At 40.2% G+C, this 26,981-nt stretch overlaps 1 protein-coding gene across 2 annotated transcripts; it reads right to left on the bottom strand.

Annotated features, from left to right (window-relative positions):
• Positions 1-81: 81 nt before the first annotated feature.
• On the bottom strand, positions 82-26,981 carry tmem161b (transmembrane protein 161B). 2 transcript variants are annotated; one of them, XM_061672276.1, is made up of 12 exons: positions 26,744-26,981; positions 17,394-17,497; positions 16,650-16,730; positions 14,166-14,263; positions 13,900-14,056; positions 7,926-8,077; positions 7,780-7,840; positions 7,565-7,705; positions 7,211-7,324; positions 6,388-6,562; positions 4,251-4,347; positions 82-1,984 (listed from the first exon to the last, which is right to left on the bottom strand). In XM_061672276.1, exons 1-12 carry the CDS (start codon positions 26,744-26,746, stop codon positions 1,707-1,709), a joined length of 1,461 nt encoding a protein of 486 aa, XP_061528260.1. In that variant the 5' UTR covers positions 26,747-26,981; the 3' UTR covers positions 82-1,706. The 2 variants fall into 2 exon arrangements, with proteins under 2 accessions (XP_061528260.1, XP_061528261.1); XM_061672277.1 differs by lacking the exon at positions 4,251-4,347 and having other exon boundaries at positions 1,732-1,984.

Genomic DNA, 26,981 nt, shown 5'->3' with positions numbered 1-26,981 from the left:
ATAAATACACTTTTTAGGACTAAAACCTCTTGTTTTTGATGAAGACTTGGGCCATACACAAGTGTGAAGCAGGAAACCCCATTCACAAAGTAAAGGACATAATTTATTCAAAGACAAATTCCGATGCTGAAATAAATACGTGAAGGAACAACATCAGTGCATTACTTTATGAATCCATGAAACGGAATAAAAAGCAACACTTTTAGTGGTACTGAACTGAAGAAAAGTGAATCCTGAAATTATCTCAGCTACTTCCCACCTGAACAGGTCACACTAAAAGACAAATATTTGTCAAAACATGTACAGAACTGATTCAAGTCATTAAGCAAGACCTTGTGTTAAAATCAAAAATGTTTACAGGCCTAGTCGTCTTTAATAAATACAAAGAAATCAATTAAAACAGTCATTAAGACAAATACAATTGTGACTACATTAAGTTTGTAGCAAAATGGCAAAAAGGAAGCGTGAGGAGGCTAGAGGGAAAAGAAATCAAATAAATTGTACATACAAATCATTTTCATTTTCACAAATCAGGCAGGCTTGATACATTCATTAAGTTTGTTTCCCCATTGTGTCAAAGTAACGATGTGATATGAGGCGGCATGTCTCCCGCTGGACAACTGAACTTAAAAGTTCCATGTAACAAATGCGTTGGGAACTCAATAGTGTTGACATTGTGTTCTGCTTTGTTGAAAGGTTTGAACATTTGTATGAGCTTCGCAAAGAGACACACTTCGGTCTCGTCATGCGCACACAAAACCACACATCACACAATTCTTCAAGAAAAGTAGATCGAGAGAACTTGTAAGGCCCTTAAGGTGTGGATGTGGTTTGAGACAGCCATGGGAACAAAGGAACACTTGGCACCATTGATGAAATCAACTTGATTTGTTAGAAAAGCTCAAATGGGGGGGGGGGGGGGAGAAAAAAAAATTGATTGGAGTAACAAAAACAGCCTAAGAAAAGAAAACAAAGGCATTTTTCGCATCAACAACAGTAGCCGACACATCTTGATCGCACATCAAGCCACCTCCCTCCCTTTTAAAATGGTCACAGCTGCTTTGAAAGAGCTCCACACTCGTGTTTCAGAATGGCTCAGTTCACGCTGCCCGTTTTCAACATCTTCGGAACGTCTTCAACTTGAACTTCTTTTGGACACATTCAAACAAACGTCTCTGGACGAGCTCAAGCCTCGTAACTCAAGTTGTGGTTGTGTCTCTCAAACACAAAACACACACACACCGCTAACCATTTTTAGCAGATTGGCTCCTTCCTCTTGCTCCATCTGACTCTTTCAAACATTTTTAGTCTGTCAGCATTGACATTTGCCCAAGCAGGGAAGCTTGTCTCAGTGACTTTAGGTGTGTATACCCCAGAGTAACCTCCAGATTCAGTCATATTTTCATGTGAATAATATATGTTAAAAATACAAACCTAAAAACTGATGATTGCGTAACCGTGTCGTAACCAGCATGAAATACGGAATTTTGTCACGTCAAGAAAAAAAAAAAAAAACAAGGACACCTCCGTTGTTACTCTGTCAGTTGCTAGATTGTGATTGTTACTACATATAAGAAATCTTGGGAAGTGGATAAAAAAAAGGAGTGAATGTAAAAACAGTTTTCATCTGTGGAGGAAGCACTGGGAGTAGAACCAATTGTTCCGATGATATGGTCAGTCACTGCTGCGAGGTGATGGCCCTTGCTTTACGCCGCCATGAGATACTGATGGTAGAAGAGGCCAAAGAGGGAGGTGGAGAACAGGCAGGCGGCGATCCACCACGTGAAGAAAGAGAAGAGGCCCCGGAAAAGTAAGGGGCTGAAGACAGTCTTCAGGCCCCCCAGGGCCATCGACAGTTGGGCAACGGATGCCCGCGCACTCTCCTCCACCACCGGGGGTGCTGTTGGCACTTCCCCTGGCATAGAGTCCATCTGATGTGTGCAAGGCACCTCTTCTTCGATATGGAACCCCCACGAGTGTCCACCTGACATCAAGAGAGGACATGTTAGATCAAAGACAAACGTTGGTGCTCAAGCCACATTTGATATTTAAAACAGACAGATGGGCCAGGTCAATCACTGATGAGTGGGGAGGGGGTGAATAAAAATAAAAAACCTGATTCACAATTATTTTAGTTATTGATAAACCCATTATTGACAAGAATAAATAAAAACAGTACAGTGGTACCTTAACTTACGAGTACCCCAGTTTTCTGGATTTTAAAGTTACAAGCCATCATGCGGTCGATTTTTTGTGTTATCATCAGGCAGCACCTGCGTAAAGCTTGACGCCAGCTGACACGTAGAGTGCAGATGGATGGCCCTTCAAGTGTAGTGGATATAAAGTCTACACACCACTGCTCAAAGGCCAACTTTTTGCAGTAGTTAAAAAATCATTTTAATAAAAAGAAAACAAGAGCCCAAGATAAATAATTTGGGAAGTTTTTCCACCATTAACGTTACCCGTCGACTCAAAAAAAAAAATATCAAAACAATGTGCAGACCCTTTTAATGTGGACTACAACTGGGGATGAGGATACGTTTGGAATTAATTAATCACATTCAAAATCATGTAAGGCTGCAACTAATGATTATTTTAATCGATGAATCTGTCAATTATTTATTTCGATTAGTCGATAAATTGTAAAAAAAAAAAAAATTTTTAATTTCCATCTCTTTATTCAAAAACAAGACATTATTTCAAACTGACAGTCCTGAAAATGCAATCATAAATAGATTATGTTTCAGTTACTGGTTAGGGGCGTAACATCCTTCAGAAAATCAGCAAAAAATGTCTATCATTGTTTTCCAAAGTAAAAGCAGATGTTTGCAAATGTCGTATTTTGATTAAGCACAAAGGTAACCAGTCTGCTTTCATGGAGGACGACAGAAATTGGAGAATATTTAGTGATGACAGGCTGAAATTACGAGGATTTGGAACAATTTAAATTCAACAATGTCTCTCGTTTAATCGATTATCGAAAGCTGTCGATTAACTTGATAGATTAGTTGTCGATGAGTCGATTAATTGTTGTACCTCTAAACTCATGTTAAATGTGAGTCAGCAACCACCTGCCCCCATTTTAAGTGCCTCCGATTAACCCCAAACTAAAGGTCAGATGTTGTAGTGGGTCGTTCCGAACTATTTATTTGTCTTTTTTTTACATTTCAGCAGGAGCCTGAAGGTTTTGTGCTAATACTGACAGCTATTTGGAACTGTTCCTATATTCCTCCCCCTTGACTAATTTTTACTTATTACTTCCCTGCTCTAAAAGACCTATTTCTGATTGAATTGTATGGGTTACACATAGGTCACATTAATTGTGGAAAAGGTTTTCAACTGATTTATTTTTTGTAAAACTATATCACTGGCATTGAATAGGGGTGTGCAGACTTTTTATATCCACTGTATCACCTCTTTCCTTTTGTTGCTCAACTCACCCCATATCACTTAAGTAATGTTCATAAATGAAATAACAAAACTAGGCTTAATAAATTGCAGCTTGAATTAACAATAAGCATTCGTAACATTACAGCACTCGTGTGGATGTGGTTTTACACTTTTCATCTTTTTTTTCACTCCACAAAACAGATCCAAACTGCGAGGAGCTACATACAGGAAGCCAACACTCGTGTCAAGACGCTAACCCGAAAACTAACAGGCCACGTTCCTACCGTCACTCACGAGGTCACGCTAAGCCAAATAAAGACTTTAAAGAAAGCGATACAATTTTTGGCTCATGGTGAATGTTGTTGTCCAAAATTGTTATAAAAACATACAAATAAAACTATAATCTGTGTTTGGCACACAATAACATTTCATGGGTGGCTGATTCCCCCCCCCCCCTTTCGATTTGTATGCATGATGATAAAAATTTTACACTTAATGCAGTTACGTCTGAATTGTTTTTCTTCAGACATTTGTTCAATCATATTAAACAGCAGCACCATCACTCCACAAATTTTGCGTTCTACATCAATTCCTTGTTTGCCAGTTCAACTCAGCAGTAGCACCTGTCAGCGTTGACATGGAATGTATTCTTCCACTTACTTTTATCACACTCTATCAAATTATCTCAAAAGAACAAATAGGTGCAGTCTGGTTTTGGGATGAGTTGGAAATTATTTTTCCTTTTTAAGCACCAACAATTTGGACTTCTTTCCATAAAGATTGTATTCAGGTCTTGTATTGTGAGGATTAGACCGCGCAGGTGTCTAGTAAATTATTAGGAAATCATCAAGGTGGCTCACCTAAGGTTTTTAGCAGCAAAGTTGTATGCAGCAGCATCACCAGCGGTGCCACATACTGTAGTGCGATTACACACAAGTAGTAAAAAACCCGCGCGACCTGGGGACATCAGAGGGGGGAAGCAGAGTACAGTCAGCAACAAATTAATCAAGCATTTTTAATGAGAAAGTAGATGAAGATAAAGTATTTCAGCCAGTGTGTAAAGAAACATTTTTTTTTTTTACTTTTCCAAGTTTTTTTACATCCTAGTTTTCTTTTTACTTTTTCTATTTGTTTTAAAGCATGTTAAAAGTAAAAATAAAAAAACAGGAAAAGTAAATAAAAAAAACTGAAAACAAAAAAAAAGTCATTTTACTTTTGGGGTGTTGTTTAAAATTAGGGGTCAATCGATACATTTTTAAAATCAAGTTAATCACACTTTAATTTTAATTAATCGCAATTAATCAAAGGCGCTGAATTTACCACACATAGTATCACATTTTGTTTTGAGACGGTATTTTACATTATTGTGCTTTGATGTATAGAGTCTGTGCTGTACCTTTTGCAAATTACCTTTATTTTCCCCAGAAAATTGCATCGGGGTGACTTTTGAAGCAAAATTTGCCACTGAGCACACCAGTCGGAGTCTCATCTTTGCACTGGCGTGAGCATTAACCTGACCTTCCAGCAACCTGCACCGCATTACAGATCTCCAGCTGCGGTTAAAGTAACGGCACATGGGCGGTCAAAATAGTGTGATTAATCTGACTTAATACATGATTAAGGCGATAATTCTTTTGTGATTAATCATGAGTTAACACTAACTTTGACAGCCATATTTAAAACGTAATTACAAACAATACAATGATTTGCAAGTCCTTTTCAACCTACAGTATATTCAATTGAATAGACTATAAAGACAAGATTTTGATGTTCAAACTGATAACTGATTTGTTTTTTTCTTTTTTTTCTTTCAAAATATTCATTCATTTTGAATTTGATGCCTGCAACACGCTCTAAAAAAAGATGTGACGGGGCATTTTTACCACTGTGTTACATCACCTTTCCTTTTAAAAACACTCAATATGCATTTGGGAATTGAGGACACTAATTGTTGAAGCTTTTTACGTAGAATTCTCTCCCATTCTTGATGTTCAACTTAAGTTGCTCAAGAGTCTGGGGCAATACGTTGTCGTATTTTGCACTTAATAATGCGCCACACATTTTCAACGGGAAACAGGTCTGGACCTCTGGCAGGCCAGTCACCAAAAAGTTGTATTTTGGTTTCATCTGACCATGACATTCTCCCAATCCTCTTCTGGATCATCCAAATGCTCTCTAGAAAACTTCAGACGGGCCTGGACATATACTGGCTTAAGCAGGGGGATACGTCTGACACTGCAGGATTTGAGTCCCTGGCGGCGTAGTGTGTTACTGATGGTAGCCTTTGTTACTTTGGTCCCAGCTCTCTGCAGTTCATTCACTAGGTCCCCACATGTGGTTCTGGGATTTTTGCTCAGAGTTTTTGTGTTAATTTTGACCCCACGGGGTGAGATCTTGCGTGGAGCCCCAGAGTGAGGGAGATTATCAGTGGTCTTGTATGTCTTCCATTTTCTAATAATTGCTCCTACAGTTGATTTCTTCACACCAAGCTGCTTACCTATTGCAAATTCAGTCTGCAGATTCTGACTCTTTTGATGATATGGACTGTAGATGATGAAATCCCTAAATTCCATTCAATTGTATGTTGAGAAACATTGTTCTTAAACATTTGGACTATTTGCTCACGCAGTTGTTCACAAAGTGGTGAAACTCCCCCCATCCTTGCTTGTGAACAAGTGAGCCTTTCTGGGCTGCCTGCATCCTTAATGTCCTAAACAGAAGACAAAGCCCTTTCCTATTTAAAAGAGTAAAACCTTTTGATGTTTCATTTTAAATGTCAATATACTTGTCCCTCTTTACAAAAAAGATGAGCAGTTTGTTTTCCATTTTGTTCTGTTACTGTACCCAATGTGACCACTACTGTGATCTTAAAACCAAGGTATTATACATTTATGTGTTTTCACCATCATAACCAGCACCCTGAAGGCAACCACAATGTGGCAGGGGATGAAGAAAAGTTTGACACCCCTGCTTATAGGTACCCCAAATGTCAATCACCATCTTCTGCAGGTCGACAGTACTTATTCGGCCCGCCTCCTTCTTCATCCGCTCAACAGCCTTCTGCGCCAGGTTGAGGTAGGCCTGCAAATGATGCCTCATCATCGCCAGCCGCAGTGCACACATCAGTACGATGATCCATAACCGCAGTGTGTCGTACGTCTGCTCAGCCATCCTGACACAAAGACACAGAGACGGTGCGGTGAGTCACAACTGAACGAGACGGATGGCAGCTTTTCTTTGTTCCCGGTACATCACTCCATCATTTGGAATGAGTTCCGCAGGGGAAATAAAGTTGGAGCAACAGGGAAAAGAGGATTCTGGAGGAACTGTTGAGTCATCGTAACTACATGGACAAAAGCCTTGAGACACGACTAATTAAATTACGGAATGTCTGCTAATCTGAGTCTTCAGTTTTCATTGGACATTAACATAATTTGGACAATCTGTGCTTCCAACAGTTTTGGGAAGGCCCGGTTATGTTCCAGCATGAACGCAACGGCCCTAAAGACATGGTCTGCCAAGTTTTGAACGGAAGAACCATTAAATGTTCTTCCGGATGAATGGCCATACATTTACAGACATTTTAAAATCTAATAGAAAGTCTTCACAGATGAAGGCTTTTTTAGAAGCTCAATGTGTTAAATATTTTCTTGTATTTATACTTGCAGGTGCTCAGATACGTTTGTGTACATAGATTACTTGCCTAAAATATGGCCTAAAAACTTCAGCTCATGAAAGGTGTGAAGGACAATATGCTGTCATGTTTGAGAGAACAATGTATGGATAAACTTGGAACTGAATTTATATGCAGTTTACTTACAAAGGCAAGCTGTCCTTTCCCAGGGTGGGATTCATTATGTAGTCCTTGGTAATGGGCTTCACCCACAGCAGGACCATGATGAGTGGGGACAGGAAGTTGATATGAAGTAAAGTTCTGTGGCGAGCAGGAAAGTCAAAAGGAGATTACCAGTTCATATGTGCACAACATAAATGCACAAAACTCAAAAACACAGACATTTACAGAACAAACCTAAATCTGACTTTTAAAGTGATTTGTCAGACTAACACAGTCTTTAAGTGCATCAAATTACATGACAAAGTTAAATGACTATCGCACTTCCACAAGCCGCAAATAAAATTGAACAAAAAAACGAAATGAAATACTGTTCCTCACTGTGTAAATTTGGCTGTGGTCACATTTAGTGCATCGAGGTGCATCTGGGCCAATCGCAGACCTGGGAAGGTTAGAAACGCTCCAATCATGGCGCAGAGAAAGGCGAGGATTAGTTTGAAGGTAAGTTTTGAAATGGGACCCCTGTGAAGGAGTGAAAAGAGGTGACTGTGAGTCAGGTAAAATTTCTGAAGAAACGTTTCTGATAAGAAACTTACTGCGACTCCAAGCCCTGGTGTTCCAGGAACTGTAGTGCGCTATCAGAGAAGCTTGCAAAACCTTCGAATGAAGACAAACATGTATTTCAACTTGAGACTGACAAAAGTTGAGGGTTGAGGATTGCAAAGCTTGGCGCAGCATTTACCAGTTTCCAGACCAAATTCCAGGTAGTTCTCTGTGACAATGAGAATGGCCATGGCTTTGACAAAGAAGAAGAAGCCGAATGTGATGCAGACTGATCGCTCGCCTCCTTCCTCTAGCTTAAAGTAGTGAGTCGTCAGAGAGAAGAGAATCTTACTGAAGGGGTACAGTCAAGGAAACTCGGCAGTGGAACATTTGAAGTGTCTGATAAAATAATTGCTTTTGTTGATTGTCTTTATAGATAGAGCAGAAAAATGGTTTTCTATTCTTCACAACACTTCCCACTTTCTCCCCTGCCCTGTTTCCACATAGAGCCACGATAAACCTTTGTGCTACCATATGTAGTCACATACACTCACCACACACTTCCCATTAGCTACACCTGCATAATCTAATGAAACTGCAATTAGTAATGCAGTCAATAGGAAATTCACTGGTTCCATACCTTTGATATAGAACAGCGACAAGAAAAACATATTTTATTTTAGGAACTGGTGAGATTAAAATTACTTGGACATAATCCAAATAAAACAGCAGCTGTGATTTTTCAACAAATCTAAAAAATATTTTACAAAATGTAAAAAAACTAATTTCCAGTGGGCAAAAGTCTAGAAACAAATGCCAGATTTTTGTGATATAAAAACTGAGGCCTGAAACTTTAAAAACATTTCCCCCCCCACTATCAAAGTGACCTATATTTGTACAACTCAATAGATTTAGTTTTTGGAGAGGGTAAATAAAAATAAACTGTGGTTTCATAAGTGTGCACACCCTTCTAACTAGGGATGTGGGTGTGTTCAGAATAAACCAATCACATTCATACTCATGTTAAATGGGAGTCGCTACACACCTGCTACTATTGAAAGTGCCTTTGATAAACCACAATTGAATTTCAGGGTGTTCTAGTAGGCTTTTAAAATACTTTTTTTTTTTTTTTTTTTTTTGCTCGCAGAAGCCTGAAGGTTTTGTGCTAACACTAACTGCTATTTGGAGCTGTTCATAATTCCTTCAACCTTGACTAAGTCCCCAGTTCCAGCTGAGCAGAAAGCGCCCCAAAGTATGATGCTGCAACATGCTTCACTGTATGTATGGTTCTGTAGGTATATTTGTTTGGTGAGGAGCAGTGTTGCATTTGGACCAAACATACCTTTTGGAATTATGGTTCGAATTCAACCAAAATCTTGCAGCGCATGTAGTGAAAATATGTTATGGCCTAATAAAACCAACGCTGACCCTAGAATATAAGTAGGGGTGTGTAGACATTTTATATCCACTGTATCATTTATCAAACAGAGCACTCTAACCCGCACAAAGTCAACATTTTTGATACAGCTTGTATATTCCACTTTGCAGGAGCAGTCAACGGTGACCAGAACTGATCTTATAAAACTTCTTTAAGAGCACACAGCAGGCTAACAGCACAGTACTGCTGGCTGCAGGTCCAGATAGTCTTAAACATTGTCATCACAGATGAAACAGGAAAACTGAAAATCAAGTGCTCCATTAGCACATATATTGAAGAAACACGCGCCCTCATATTCCTCATCCCGTGTCATCTGCTCCCTGGTCTATCCTTTCCCACCGAGCAAGGCAGGTGCCGCGCTGGGAAATTTAGGTCCCCAATCTTTGACGTAGCCAGGAAATGACACACCATCTGACCACGGCAAGCAGAGGTTGAGCAGGAGCACTGGAAAAGATTGATTCCTGTGGTTGGCGGTATGGATAATGCATATTATTAGGCAGTCATTCAGCATAACAAAATGGCAGGGAGCTGTGGACCATAAAGGTGCTGGCAGTCAAGCCTAGTAGGAGATCACCACATCATTTTACTGCCTTGACTGTTGCTTCGATCTACACAATCATGCTGAAATGATTTGGCTTTTTTTTTTTTTTTTTACAGGCAAAGAGACACTAACCTGTGGCATTTAATATGGAGGGCTTTAAGTAAAAAAGATGGAAATGTGATTGCATAGGGGAGTTCACACAATGTCCATTTGCTTAAACTGTACTACTTACTTCAAAAACAGAATGCCGCCCTTTTAAAATAAGGCACACACATGCATAGTTTTTCCCAGAACATCATACAGTAATGACAAATCTGCCTTTGCTTTAGGTTATGAAAGAGAAAGAATTCAAAGCATCTTGTTACTTGTTCATAATTCTTTACATTTCTCTTTGTTGGCGAATGACATGCGGTTGCAGTGCGATGGCATCACTTGGCTAAGAGTAAACCTTTTTTTTGTTTTGCAACACTTTACAGATACTAAGTAGGGCTGCACGATATTGGGGGGGGAATGACATTGCAAATTATTATTATTTTAATTTTTTTTTAAACCTGCGATATAAAATAATACGGGATCAGTTTTGGGAAAGCGTGAACCGGTCGCCAGTCACTCGCAGGGCACATATAGACATGGACAAGCGCTCGCACTGACATTCACACCGTCACTGAATGGGAACAGAACCCAGGCTGCCTGCACCGAAGTTAGGCGAATGTACCACTACACCATCAGTGGCTGGTTCATAGTTCATAACTCAAATTTTTTAAATAAGTTCACCAGTCCAAAAAAACTACTGTAATTTCTCATGTATGATGCACACACATGTACAACCCCAATTCCAATGAAGTTGGGACGTTGTGTTAAACCAATAAAAACAGAATACAATGATTTTCAAATCATGTTCAACCTATATTTAATTGAATACACTACAAAGACTAGATATTTAATGTTCAAACTGCTAAACTTTTTAGCAAATAATCATTAACTTTGAATTTGATGGCTGCAACACGTTCCCAAAAAGCTGGGACAGGGTCATGTTTACCACTGTGTTACATCACCTTTTCTTTTAACAACATTCAATAAACGTTTGGGAACTGAGGACACTAATTGTTGAAGCTTTGTAGGTGGAATTCTTTCCCATTCTTGCTTGATGTACAGCTTCAACTGTCTCGTTGTCGTATTTTATGCTTCATAATGCGCCGCACATTTTCAATGGGAGACAGGTCTGGACTGCAGGCAGCCCAGTCTAGTACCCGCACTCTTTCACTACGAAGCCACGCTGTTGTAACACATGCAGAATGTGGTTTGGCATTGTCTTGCTGAAATAAGCTTGTGCATCCATGAAAAACATGTTGCTTGGATGGCAGCATATGTTTCTCCAAAACCTGTATGTACCTTTCAGCATTAATGGTGCCTTCACAGATGTGTAAGTTACCCATGCCATTGGCACTAACACAGCCCCATACCATCACAGATGCTGGCTTTTGAACTTTGCGTCCATAACAGTACGGATATTTCTTTTCCTCTTTGGCCCGGAGGACACGACGTCCACAATTTCCAAAAACAATTTGAAATGTGGACTCGTCGGACCACAGAACACTTTTCCACTTTGCATCAATCCATCTTAGATGAGGTCAGGCCCAGAGAAGCCGGTGGCGTTTCTGGGTGTTGTTGATAAATGGCTTTTGCTTTGCATAGTAGAGTTTCAAGTTGCACTTACAGATGCAGCGCCGAACTGTATTTACTGACATTGGTTTTCTGAAGTGTTCCTGTGCCCATGTGGTGATATCCTTTACACATTTATGTCGGTTTTTGATGCAGTGCCGCTTGAGGGATCGAAGGTCACAGGCATTCAATGTTGCTTTTCGCCCTTGCCGCTTACATGCAGTGATTTCTCCAGATTCTCTGAACGTTTTGATGATATCATGGACCGTAGATGATGAAATCCCTAAATTCCTTGCAATTGTACGTTGAGGAACATTATCCTTAAATTGTTCGACTATTTTCTCACACACTTGTTCACAAAGAGGTGAACCTCGCCCCATCTTTGCTTGTGAATGACTGAGCAATTTAGTGAAGCTCCTTTTATACACAATCATGGAACCCACCTGTTCCAAATTAGCCTGTTCACCTGTGGGATGTTCCAAGCTGGTGTTTGATGAGCGTTCCTCAACTTTCTCAGTCTTTTTTTCCACCTGTCCCAGCTTTTTTGGAATGTGCTACAGCCATAAAATTCTAAGTTAATGATTATTTGCTAAAAACAAAGTTTATCAGTTTGAACATTAAATATCTTGTCTTTGTAGTGTATGCAATTAAATATAGGCTGAACATGATTTGCAAATCATTGTATTCTGTTTTTATTTATGTTTAACACAACGTCCTAACTTCTTCACTGGAATTGGGGTTGTATAATTCGCACCCCGAAAGTTGACCTCAAAATTCTGATAACCCCTTCTACCCATGTATAATGCATTGTAAAAATGCATTACACACACACACACACACACATTTATATATATATATATATATATATATGATTTTGCTTCGACCCATATGATCACAATATTATCTGTATTTATGTTTGATTATCCAGGCAGAATTTGTGAAGATGTGTACAATTCTTTAAAGAAAACCAAGGACCAGGCGAATAATTACATTTTATTTTAATGGGATTCAAATTAAACTGTCAAGCATTTCAGTAAACAAAACATAACCCTAAAGTAATTAATGATGGTTGTTGTTCAGTCATCAGTCGCATTTAAAAATTTATATATATTTCACAAATTCTGCCTGGCTATGTAAACTTATGAGCACAACCTTACATATATGCAGTCATATGTACCCCTGTCATATTGGAACGAAAGTGTAGGGTACACCTTTTTAATTACCACGAGGTGGGATACTAGAATGAAAGTGTACTACTTTTTCATAACCTCGAGATGGCAGCATATATTTATAAAATGTCAAAAGTCTTTTTTCATTTTCTCCTATACCCATGTATAATGCGCACTATCGACAATTTATTTGGGGAAAAAAAATTTGCATTATACACGAGAAATTACGGTACATAATATTTAGCATTTTATGCGGATCGGCTTTAATGTCACAATTCGCGTCATTGATCGGCTCCGCAAAAGACATTTACTATGCATCGTGTACAGTATTATTTGAATCCAAAATCTAGTTCATTTTAAGCCTATTTACAGTACTATGTCTTTTGACATAGTACTGTAAATATCTGACCGCCAAATAAGTTATTTAAAAAAAAAAAAAAACAGTAAGTTAGTACCCATTATTTCTGTCATGTAGTAATGTTGATTTGACATGACTGATTAGAATACATGACCTGACTAGAGAATACTTTTGAAGATACTCAGTATACAGTAAACAAATATATACAGTAAATGAACAAGTCATTTAAATAGACATTGCTCCATGTTGTGATCGGATCGGTTATCGTTTTTTTCAACTCGAAATAGGAAATGCAGCATGTCCAAACAGGTCCCTCTTTTGGTCACTTTTAATATTACAGTTGATTCTCTGTATATTACAGAACACCAACATCGCAGCAGACCCTGCGACCTGACTATTGCATACACATACATCGTGATGACGATGCTCAAACAAAACATCATGCAGCCCTAATACTAAGCCAGTTTCCCCCATCTTTATTGAGCCCAGGCACCCAATTTTATATAAGAAAAATCAAGTGTCTATTTTAAGATCATGACAGTTTTTTTATCGATAGCAAAAGGAAGGATTCTATTTTAGGAGCGGCATTTATTTCTTCAAGCAGATGACACCCGAGGACTAATTGAGATAAGCCGTCTGTTAGTCTAAGGGCCACGATTTGATGAAATACAATATTGTTCCTGTCATTCTGGCAGAGACAACTCGCATCTGATATTAAAAGTTATTGTTCAATGCCGTCATAGGATGGCCATGATAGTTCTCTCTCTTTACAGGCGCTCACAGAAATGTCTCAGAGCCAGCTTGAGGAATTTGTCAAAGCGGCTTTTAAAAACAACCTTCTGGTGAGATTTTGAAAGCCTGGGGACACAAAACAGACAATTTCAAATGGTCGTTGGTTTCTGTACCACACACAGCATAGTATTCAAGTGATTCCAATCCACCGTGCATGTTGTCAATCGAGAGAACATTTGACATGACATCACGTGAGGACTGACTCAAGGATACACGACAAAGGCAAGCACTAGCATGGACCAAACCACACTAATGTTCATCTCCCCTGAGGGCTGAGCCACACTGTAGTAGAGTTCTGTTATGAGATAGACCACAGTTGCCGCTACTGTGAAATCAACCACCCACTGGAATTCTGGGAAGTAGTGCAATGCTGAGGACACAAAAAGGAATTGATTTTCCAAATTGTATTTATTTTTATTTACAACCAACATTGTATTGAGAGTGTTGGGCAAAACAAGCTGCAGAAAATATTCTTGTACCTAATGTGTCGACTTCCGTGATGTATTTTGTTTCCAGTTGAAGATCGATGTCCTTGGGAACCGTTAGCGGCTTGTTGTCTATGTGACCGTTGTACTTCCTGGTGTAAAGAGCAACATAAAAATGGGTCAAATGGAATTCTACATTCAACAGAATTTTTTTAACTCCAAAATCTGTCATACATGAAACCTGTGAACGTAGCAAGTGAGTACTTGTATTATTTCTTTTAAACCAAGTCACTCACAGCAGGCAATAGAAAGCTACTCTTAGCATGAGGAACTATCTGATTGGTCTCCTCAGTTCTGGCCGCTGTTTGTTCAGCTCAGTGTGTGCGCTACAGACGCAGGACAATGTCACTGTAAGACTCCTGGGCCAAAACACACCCAAGACACTTTTCTTCTCTGAGGCACCTGACAGCAAAAAAGGGGCTCAGCTTTATGCCACTGAGGGAGTCAGCGAACCAACAATGGAAACTGAGCTGCATGGCACGAGCTGGCAAAAAGACAGAGGTCCATCTTTTTCTTTTGGGGATTACTGAACATGTGGTGCCGCAGAACAGCAACCTGCCTCATACAGGGTCAGAGAAAGGGGCTATTCTGGAACCCGCCCCCTGCACTTTTAGGATTAACTTCCAGTAGGGACTTCAATTTAAATTCCTATTGAGAAATAGAGCATACAGGAAAATGTACTAAATTCATGTGTTCAACCTATGGTTCGACACCCACCCACAGATAGGGTTTGAATTCATGCTTCATCGTTTTAATTTGAGCGATTCCGGTCCCGATTCAGTTTCCAAACGATTCTCGATTCCGATTCTTTTAGGGGGCTGGGTCAAAAATGTTTGCATGGTTTAAATAAAGGGTGTCCAAATTATGAACATCCATTTTCTTAGCAGCCCGCAGCATAGACTAAAATGAACATTTGACTCCGGGTTCTTTATAACCAGTATCACTATCAACTGACCCAACTATGTGGAACTAACCCAATTGACTTAATATTTATTAATTATTGTTTAATGGCAGCCGTGGCCCAATGGTTAAGACACAATGGTTGTGATACTGTGAGACGACGTTTATGTGAATTTTGTCCCAATTCATTGTGACAAAGTTGCTACGGTGAAGTTTTAGCTCAATGTTAAGGTTTTTTTTTTTCCCTGCCACCGTGGGGGACCTAGGTCTAGACCCCGACCGGACCATCAGCCAACATCCCCCGGACTCACGGCTGTGGTGCCCTTGAGCAACACACTGATACGCCGAACTGCTCCCCGGGCACTTCAGCCTAAAAGCCATCAGTGCAAGCAACCGTTTACCTTGTTGGCTGTCTCAATGTTGGCATAGATTTATTTTATTGTTTCACTCACCCAATTGACTGAGAGTTGACTTCACTGAAGCGCTGCGTGGTGGAGGCTGAGAGAGCGTCAGATGCTACACATCATGAAAGCCTCCCTCACACAATATAATCTTATTCCAAGTGTTGTGCTGAGGCAACTGGTCATTAATTTTAACAAAGTAAAGACACACTTTTGTTCGCTGGCGTTGGGCACAAGCACGACTGTGCGCATTCTTCTTTGTTGGTTTTCACCACTTCTTATTTGGGTCGGCGGATTAGGCATGGAGTGGGGGTAGGGGTGAGGGGTTAAAAAGGGGTGTTTGTGGTCCATTTTTAAAAGGACCAAGTTCAGTTTGTTTCAATAAGACTACAATGGTTCCACAAATACTGGTATCCAAGGTTGGCTGGTGGACAATATACGTAAAATATGGTCTAATGTTCGGGCAAAATCCTTGACGAAAACAAGGTGAGACAAGATAAAGCAGCTCAGCACTAACAGCTCTCCTTCACCATCTAGTCTGTATTTGCCCAAGTGTTTATTTAGTTTCATTTGCCGTTTTTTTTTTTTTGTATACTCCTCCACAAGGGTAGCAGTGATAAGCCAAAAAGGAAAATGGTAATGACAATGATTTATGGTCGACCTCTGGGCAAAAGTGTTACACAAAAGTCTACACATTCTATAGTTGTTAAGTTTTACGAGTAACGACAGGTGTTTCCTGTATGCCAATTAACTACGCCAAAATACTTTTTAACTCTCACATTGCCTGGACAGTATTCAAATGTTTTATGATGATGGAAGGCTAACCCCAAGAAGAGATATTCTCGTTAGATATTTTCTAGGGAAAATAATAGAAAATCTGAACAAATCTAAGGTCTAAAAGCCATCTGCAATGACTTCTGGTCAAATTCTACAGGTCCACTGTACACAATGTGAAACACCCTTAGAGTTGCATTCTACATAGCAGTAGTGGCCATCAGAGAAGAAGAAACAAGTGAACCAGACGTGTCTTTACCTCAAACATGATTGAACCGGTCATGCAAAGGCATCAATGTGATCTCTTCACCAACATGCTGATCTCCATCTATCACATCTTCTCTTCCTTCAAAGGCATCTCTATACTATGGCATCCCGACAGCGCTTTGTCATGCACACATACCTGTCTTTCCTCTTTTGTCCCTTCTGTTTCCCAGCAAGGTTCCTCAACTCATCTTCCGTAGGGTGCTGAAACCACTGGAGACTAGAGAAACAAAAGCAATGTGGGACAAGAGTGAGAAATAAGGACACGATCAACAAACTGTGTCAAACAATAATATCAACTACTAACAAAAAAAAAAACCATTGTATTCACTATACATTTTACCATATATTTTGTTTTTACATTTATTGTGATGTAAGAAAGAGTTGGGCTTCCACAACAGACTACACATCTCATGTGTTCCCTTTCATTTAAAAAATTGAGCAATAAAAAAAAAAAAAAAAAAAGAATACTTTTCCACTAAGTAGAATTGGGGGCTCATTTAGGAGCATCGTTTGGAAGACAACAGTAATCTCTGAATAAGAACAGTTTTTAAAACATGAGTAGATAAGTTAACCACAGCTTGTTTTCCCCTCAAATTTATTATAGAAATATTAATTACAAGAGCAGTGTATAATCTTTTTAAATTGTAAAATTTTTAACAGTAAAGCAAGAAAAAAAAAAGAAAAAAAGAATGATTAAATATTTCAAAATCTTGCTTAAAAAAATGTGTGGTGTCAATTAGAGGCAATAACTATTTTGCATCTTGTGCTGCTTTGCCATTCTTTGCCTTCTATGCAAACTGCAAACTTTACTCAATTTGGCATCTATTTTTAATCTCCACACTTTATTACAAAAACAAAACTGTGTGACAATGTGAATTACCTGCCACTGCAGAGTAGCCATCTTGCAAAGGAATAATGAGGTATGATTTTTTGTATCACGCTGGCCATTACCATGGTAACCACCAGCTGCACACCGATCACACCCTGTGAAAATAGAATGGTTTAAATGGCCTTTAAATGGAAATATTTCACTTTAAGTAGGTGAAGTGATTCATGGTTTTTGTGGCATAGCAGCATATTAAATATACTGTATACTGACAAAAGATGAGGCACCACAGTCTTAATAAAGAACTGGACACATGATCTTTGTTATCCCATAGTTGAAAAGTCAATGTAAAGTCTAAATTCCGATTCAATTTGGAACAATGTCGGCCTTCGAAAAAGAGAATGAACAGTTGGCACAACTGGTACGCAAAGATTGAGCGACAGAAGTAGCTCAATGTCAAGCTAGCACACCAAGATCAATATTCACTTATACTGTATTCATATTTACTGTATAACTAAGACTATTCAGCATCAAGATGGGTTTTAATCCAATCGCTGCTGGTAAGTAATAAGTAGGCTCAAGTCTTTGGAAATCAGGAAGAATCGCTTTGCACACAGCTAAAAAACTAAAACCTTTGCATAATACACATCACCTGAACATAATTACTCCTCTAATGTTTAGCGCTTCAATTGCATAAAAACTCCACTAACACAGTATAGTACTACATAAACGATACTCCTCCACCGAGGCTGAACTATTAATAGAAGTGGGATACACTACAAAGACAAGATATTTTACACACACTACAAAGACAAGATATTTTATGCTCAAACTGATAGACTTGATTGTTTTTAGCAAATAATCATTAACTTAGAATTTTATGGCTGCAACACGTTCCAAAAAAGCTGGGACAGGTATCAAAAAAGACTGAGAAAGTTGAGGTATGCTCATCAAACCCCCGTTTCGAACATCCCACAGGTGAACAGGCTAACTGGGAACAGGTGGGTGCCATTATTGGGTATAAAAGGAGCGAATTGCTCAGTCATTCACAAGCAAAGATGGGGCTAGGTTCACCTCTTTGTGAACAAGTGTGTGAGAAAATAGTCGAACAGTTTAAGGACAATGTTCCTCAACGTACAATTGCAAGGAATTTAGGGATTTCATCATCTACGGTCCATAAAATCATCAAGAGGATCTGAGAATCACTGCATGTCAGTGGCAAACCAACATTGAATGCCCGTGACCTTCGATCCCTCAGGCGCCACTGCATCAAAAACCGACATCAATGTGTAAAGGATATCACCACATGTGCAACTTCAAACTCTACTATGCAATGCAAAAGCCATTTATCAACAACACCCAGAAACTGGGCCCGAGCTCATCTAAGATGGACTGATGCAAAGTGAAAAAGTGTTCTGTGGTCCGACGAGTCCACATTTCAAATGGTTTTTGTGGACGTCGTGTCCTCCGGGCCAACGAGGAAAAGAACCATCCGGACTGTTATGGACGCAAAGCCAGCATCTGTGATGGTATGGGGCTGTGTTCGTGCCAACGGAATGGCTAACTTGCATATCTGTGAAGGCACCATTAATGCTGAAAGGTACATACAGGTTTTGGAGAAACATATGCTGAGATCCAAGCAACGTCTTTTTCATCGACGCCCCTGCTTATTTCAGCAAGACAATGCCAAACCACATTCTGCAAGTGTTACTACAGCGTGGCTTCGTAGTAAAAGAGTGTGGGTATTCGACTGGCCTGCCTGCAGTCCAGACCCGTCTCCCATTGAAAATGTGTGGCGCATTATGAAGTGTAAAATACGACAACGGAGACCCCGGACGGTTGAACAGCTGAAGGTGTACATCAAGCAAGAATGGGAAAGAATAACACAAAGCTCCAACAATTAGTGTCCTCAGTTCCCAAACGTTTATTGAATGTTGTTAAAAGAAAAGGTGATGTAAGACAGTGGTAAACATGACCCTGTCCCAGCTTTTTTGGAACCTGTTACAGCCATAAAATTCTAAGTTGATGATAATTTGCTAAACAATAAATTTTAACAGTTTGAACATTAAATATCGTGTCTTTGTAGTGTATTCAATTAAATATAGGTCAAACATGATTTGCAAATTATTGTATTCTGTTTTTATTTGTTTAACACAACATCCCCAGGACGAAAACCACACTGCTCCTCCTGAATCTGAGATTCGAATTCCCGACACACCCTCCCCTCCAGCACGCCTGAATAGTCCTTACCAGGGAGGCTGAGGAGTGTGATTCCCCTGTAGTTGGAACACCACCCCAGTCTGCCAATCCAGAAGCACTGTCCCCGATGTCAACGCGATGTTGCAGTGTCAACCAGGGCAGCCCCACAACATCCAGAGCCTTTAAGAACTCTGGGCGAATCACATCCACCTCCGGGGCCTTGCCACCGAGGGCTGTTCGGTCCCTGTACGACCGGAGTCAGAGTTTGGGCTGCATATCCGGCAGTAAGTCGGGCTCGTTTCCGGTGAGGGTTGGACTCCGCCAAGGCTGCCCTTTGTCACAGATTCTGTTCATAACTTTTTTGGACAGAATTTCAAGGCGCAGCCGAGGGATAGAGGGGGTCTGGTTTGGTGGAATCAGTATTGCATCTCTTCTTTTTGCAAATGATGGGGTTCTGTTGGCTTCATCAAGCCGTGATCTCCAACTCTCACTCAGTTCGCAGCTGAAACTGCTGGGATGAGAATCAGCACCTCCAAATCTGAAACCATGGTCCTCAGTCGGAAAAGAGTGGCGTGCCTTCTCCAGGTCGGGGATGAGATCCTGCCCCAAGTGGAGGAGTTCAAGTATCTTGGGGTCTTGTTCACGAGTGAGGCAAGAATGGAACGGGAGCTCGAGAGGCGGATCGGTGCAGCGTCTGCAGTTATGCAGACTTTGTATCGTTCTGTTGTGGTAAAGAAGGAGCTAAGCCGAAAGACGAAGCTCTCGATTTACCGGTCAATCTATGTTCATACCCTCACCTATGGTCACGAGCTGTGGGTCATGACTGAAAGAACAAGATCCCGGATACAAGCGGCCGAAATGAGTTTCCTCCGTAGGGTGTCCGGCCTCTCCCTTAGAGATAGGGTGAGAAGCTCGGTCATCCGGGAGGATCTCAGAGTAGAGCCGCTGCCCCTCCACATCGAGCTGGAGCCAGATGAGGTGGCTGGGGCATCTGATTCGGATGCCTCCCATACACCTACCCGGTGAGGTGTGCCGGGCACGTCCCACCGGGAGGAGACCCCATGGACGACCCAGGACACGCTGGAGAGACTACGTCCTTCGGCTGGCCTGGGAACGCCTCGGGATCCCCCCGGAAGAGCTGGATGAAGTGGCTGGGCAGAGGGAAGTCTGGGCATCCCTGCTAAAGCTACTGCCCCTGCGACCCGACCTCGTATAAGCAGTAGAAAATGGATGGATGGATGGACAACATCCCAACTTCATTGGAATTGGGGTTGTAGAATTATTAAGGCCCACATATAAATTAACACATTTTGTTTCAATGGTCATTTAACCCATGTCAGCCAACACAAAAGAAGAGCACAAAAATGACCGGCCAGAGCAGCACACGAGACCTACATTAGAAATTGGTCACAACAGGACTAATGCACATTTCACCTGGTGTAAGCTCCAAAACCATAAGTCAATACTTATTCTTGTGTCACTGAGAGGGGAGAGCGAGTGCCAATAACGTGGCAATTATCTTTGCTCAGAGGTGACTGGCAGCCAAACATAACATCTCTGGCACAAGACCCCCACCTCACATCATCCCAATGTGTGATGTGGTCATGCTATATGGGTCAAAAAGCCCACCACCTCAAGTTGGTTACGTGGGTGCTGCTGACCAATCGTCATGGGGAACCTGCAAGGATCTTGCACCTCGGGGAAATTGAGCCAGCACGGCTTCTCTTATCTTGCCTATTCTGCTTGACCCCCTCCACTAGACAACCAATTGAAATCTGTGGGGGGTGGGCAGAAGGATTTCTACCCATGAAGCTGAACTTGGAACCTTATTAAACCTGTTTTTTTTTTTTTTTTTTTTTAAATTGCATGTATGTGTGTGTTCAAGTTAGGGCTGCAAAATATTTTGTTTGAGCATCATCGTGATTTACATGTGCGTAATAATCACATCGCCGGGTCTGCTGCGATGTTGAAAGTCACCAGCAGAGGGACCTTTTTGGATTTCTTAATAATATTAGCACCCATGTGACAGTAAATTATAACGCTTCAAACAACAAACGGATCAGCCCAGAGTGTTGTATACTTATCTCCTTGTATGATAACTGAATGAGAACACGGGAAACAATGTACACCTGCTGCATTTCCTATTTCACTCTTCAGAATGAAACTAGGGAGGTACGCAGCAGCTGCATGTGTGCGCGAGGGGCGTTCAGGGACACTTCATAAATGGGAGAGTACGTGTTCTTTTGTAATACAGTACATCATTGTAAAAAGGGTTACTCGGAAAATTATTATTTGTATCAGAATGCTTTAGTTAAAACACTGCAGTGCACACTGTGGTAATGTGGAATTTATTTTGTCTTGTAATATAATAAATTATTTCATTAATATAGTCAGACAGAGCTGCAAGGAATGCAAAGTTAGCAGTCCTTTTACCATCGTTCCTGTCATACTGTGTTGCGTGTTTTTGTTTGCATATTGATGAGATAAAATCCTATTTTTGTTTTAATTCCTCATTTTAAAAAAACACCATTCGAACAACAAGTTTTTCCTCATATTTGTGAGATTTTAGGGCGAAAGCTGCAGCTGGCTACTAGTTTGGACTGAATGGATGGCCACAATGGCGAAATGAAATACTAGCATTTTGAGGGTAATAGCCCATCCGCAACATATTGAGAAGGAAAAAAAAACAACTATGAACTAGTTTGTCTTTGGACCAGTGAATTTAGTTTGACATTCTGAATTATGAACTGAACTACCGTAGTTCATTTTTGGAATGATAAACTGAACTTGAAACTAGTTCGCTTAAAAAATTAACTTTCCCAACACTAATCCTGTATTATTTCACATCTACAATATGTATCACAGGCTTTAAAAATAATAATAATAATAAATTTTAAACAATTTAAAAATCGCAATGTAATTTTTTTCCAATATCGTGCAGCCCAAATTCAAGCCCTCGCATTGTAAAATGGGCTAACAATTTAAAGGAGATAATTTGGAAAATACAGTGGACCCCCGCAAACTCGAGGTGTGGCATCCGTGGAGTCATCTATTTCCAGATTTCTTTCCAATTTTTAAAAATGTATTCTTTGATTTTATTTTTGTTTCATTCGCAGTCCGACCCGGTCCCTCCCCCCAGCGAATGGCTGGGGTCCACTGTAATGGCGGTATGGTTAAATTAGCCAGTGGCAGATTTGCACAAGGTAAGCAAGCTGCATTGAGTTTTGTTGGTTGCACAGATTAATGTTGGCCACTTCTGATAAGCGACACTACTTGATTTGTTCGGTGGTGTCTCCATGTGCCACATAAAGTATAGCGAGTGCATGAACTTCAGCCTCAACAAGTTCATTCCCTTTAAGGAAGCTCACTGTTTTTGAGAAAGCAAGAATATTACATTATATTGTAATTTGCCATAAAAGAAGCCTAAAAACGACAAGGGCAGCAGTGTAGTAGGCAAGCAGATGTACACTAAAATTTAACCTTAAGATTTTGAAAATTTCTATGACATCACTGAAGAAGGTAAGCAAACACAAACAATGCAATTTTCCACAAGACTCAAAACTAAGTTATGGAACGTTTCCACCCGGTCCAGACTTGGTCAAAAGGTAACTGTTGTGAGTGACTTAAACTTAGTGTATGGAAGACAGGCTAAAATTAGCACATCATTGAGCATCTCAACCTTCATCATCCTACCTGATCTCAGTTTTACAATAAGACGTGGGAATTACCATTAAGTGATCAATCAAATAGGTCATAAAATGTACACCAGTCAAAAGATTATTTAGTTGAATTTGGGCTGGGCAATAATTGAATATAAATATATATTGTAATAGACACGTGATCACTATCAATAGAAAATACATTGGATAAAATGTTCGATAGAAAAAAAAAAAAAAAAAGAAATCTTGACAACCACGCCGGTGACGCTGCAAGGGAGTTCATCTCATTTTTCTTTTTGCTTGGTCACTGTCAACGTATATGGAAGGAGGTAGAAGCTAGGAAGAGACTTGAGATCTACTCTCAGTCTCTTGACTTATCACGGCCCAGCTAAGCAAATTTGGTTCCGCACATTTTGACAGACAAAATGTGAGTTGCTCTGCGCTGAACCAATCATGTGACGTGAGTAGAATCATGCCAAGTTAGGTTTCCAATTTGATTATTTGAAAACTATAGCCCGGGTTAGATCCTGGTCGCAGTTTTTTGGGGTCCCGATTTTTGTCACAAAAGAAAGAGTATGTTGTCGCTGATAGATTTTGGCTACCGCTTTTTGCCAAAACACTTATTTTTAGTTTCAAATGGCTTACTTAAACAGAATCCCTCGCTGGATCATGGTCTGTTTTGCACCTGTCTCGCTGCCGTAAAAAGCGTGAATCCACGCTGGCTGACTGGAACATCTGCTTCACTAGCAGCCAGTTAGCTGCTAATCAGCCACTAGTGCTCTTCAATCATCTCCCAAAACGTCTTGAATGAATCTTGCATAACTTTATCCAATTCATTCTTCCACGGGCGTAACTTGCCATGAACGTTCGTGCAGCTCCTTGGGCACAGCCATGGGATGCCTTGTTCCATGGAGATCATCATCTCAGTGGAGAGACAGCTACGTACAGCTGTGATTCATGATCACTTACAGGACTTGGGTACTTTACTTTACAACTGCACATATTTGCATGCGCAGTAAGTCAAAATGGTGGCAGATGAAAACAAAGGAAGTCATGCGGCTTCGTGGCATTGCAGCGCTTGTCAGAATAAAGTGTGTAATATGCTTTTTTTATTATTATTTGTTTTGATTCGAATGTGAAAATTATGATTCGGGATTATTTTTTTCTGGTGCATTCCTGAGACAATTCGATTTACCACCAACTCGTTTGTAGCTGTAATATCTACACAACGTTGTATATTATTAGTTACAGAGAATTAAACTGATGAGGCTGATATATATACGCTACTCACAAAAAGTTAGGGATATTTGGCTTTCAGGTGAAATTTCCAACAACCTTTCCAGATTAACTTGACTTTCTCTTAACTTTTGAATGCATATTTTGAACACAAAACTTGTTGTTCCCGAACAAGGCAAAAATGACAACAGGTGTGTGACCCATAAATTTGCCAATAAAATTGCGCGTTCAATTAGAATTTATATTTAAACAGTCCTCTTCATCATGCTGTTGACATTTTGAGAATGAAACCAAGACAACATCTAAAAATTAATTCACAGTCACTTGCCATTGTGAGGCTTCAAACAGGATGTTCTCAGAGGGAAGTGGCCACTGAGCTTAGGCCTGGTACACACCAAGATTTTTCTTCTGTGACAGACCCCACACACAAAGACAAATAAATCTGGCATTTAACAGTTTTGGTCATGTGTGTAGACTTTACACCGATCTGATCGGTATCGGCCAATAATTACCATTTTATACTGATCGGCTTTAATGTCATAATTCGCCGATCCGATCAATGACATCATTGATCGCCTACCCAAAAGTCATTTACTCCTCTGCCGTGTACATTATATTAGAATTATATTAGAATATATTAGAAGAAAAGAAAAACTAGTTTATTTTTAGTCTTGTCGCATTTCTTTTGACGTAGTACTGTAAATATCTGACCACCAATAAAGTTATTAAAAAAAAAAAAACGGTCGTCGGTTTGACAGACAACACGCAATACCCGGCGGATCGGACTAGAAGACAAATGTCAGACGACTGCAATAAAATATTTTATTTCGATACCACCGCACATCGTTTTTTTACGATCAACTGGGCTTCATCTCGTCAACTCAAATGCGACCGGATACACTTGTTACCATGGCGATGACAACAATAATGGATCGCGCCGTGTGTTTATCCGAACAAAATGGGGAAATAGCCCCCAAAATCCTGATCGTGTAAAGCCTAATTGTGTGTGGTGTGCGCCAATATCAATACAGTGATCTCACAAAAAAGAAGAAGAAACACTTATGACTTGGCGCTGATGTTTCCCAAAGGTCGCTGGAGCCGGGAGCCTAGTCAAATGGTGTTGTCCTAAAAAAACAGTTACATTTGAAAATACTTCTTGCTGTCTCGTGAACCCACTTTTATATTTAAAAAAACGCATTGGGTTAGACATGCTTATTTTTATTTACAGTTGTTTCCTATTGTTGAGTCAAGGTGCTTCTTGATTGGCTATATTGCATTCTACATCACAATTCACGGCGTCCTAAGTCGGGAGAAGTCGACTCTCCCCCACACACATGAAGACTTTGTCATAAATATTGAACACGTTCATTATTTAAGACTTTCGGCCCCGACCTGTTTCAGATGCTAAAATCAGGACAAATCCACTCTTAGCACACACATCAGACCTAAAGACAATCTTATAAAATAATCTTGTAAGACTTCAGATTGTCTGGCGTTTTGACATGCTTAGTTGGAAAGGGGCCGAATGAGCACAGAAACAGGCCAATTGTCTTGGGCCTTAGACTGTCATCAGTAGGATGCAACAGAGAGACTGGAAGAGCCACAGAAAGGCATTAACAGTGGATGCCTTCAGAAATGTATCAGTCCATTCATGAATCAAAACACCTGTTGTCAATTTTTCCATTTAGCACCTTGGTTGAGAATAAGTAGTGGAAAAAGTACTAAAACAGAACAGTTATACATGTACATTCAAAACTTTATAGAAGGTCAAATTAGGTTAAGGGCATTTTAGCATATATGGTATTAGCGGTGTTTAGGTTAATAGCTGTAGGATCCATTTATTAACTGTCACAGAGAGTCATAACACACAATTCAACCCAATTTAACGCTAAGGGCATTCGGGGGTCAACTTCGCCGATTCAGGTGCATGAAGACACCTCAGCTCCCCTCAAAGGCTGCTAACATGTCAGCTAACAGGTAGCAGTGCCGCCAATACACATTGCACAATATCGTTAGCCTCCACCATAAACCACCGGGAACATCACGTACACCAAGGCACGACAGGGTTATTCAAAATGCATTAAAAAAAAAAAAAAGTCCATTACATGCGGTAAAAGAATGCACCGATTGAGGCCAAGTGCAGAAGTAAGCGAAGCAAGAAGCTCAAGGAATAGCACTGCTGCAAAATGGAATGAATGGGACCACCGTTCAAGGCAGTCACATGAAATATGTCCAATGACACTAAATCACATTTAAACACTGCAAATAAAAAGACGACAGCGCACAGAGCACGCCGTCTGTCACGCTTACCATGTTGATGCAGTGCAGCTGAAACAGGCTCAACGCCGGCAACACTGAGCGCTCCCAGTCGGAGATGACACGGCGAGGAGCACATAAGACCTTCTTGAGACGTTTGTATATAAAATGAATTGAGTTTAGTTTTGTTTTTCAGTCAAATTGTCACCGTATCCGCTGGAGAGGGACTTACACCGCTAAAATCAAGCAAATTATTGAAGCTCCGCTCCCAAGTATTTTCAACTGCGGTAGA

Source organism: Phycodurus eques, chromosome 3 (assembly GCF_024500275.1).
Source record: "Phycodurus eques isolate BA_2022a chromosome 3, UOR_Pequ_1.1, whole genome shotgun sequence".
Taxonomy (NCBI): Eukaryota; Metazoa; Chordata; class Actinopteri; order Syngnathiformes; family Syngnathidae; genus Phycodurus; species Phycodurus eques.
This window is presented reverse-complemented; position numbering and strand designations above follow the sequence as displayed.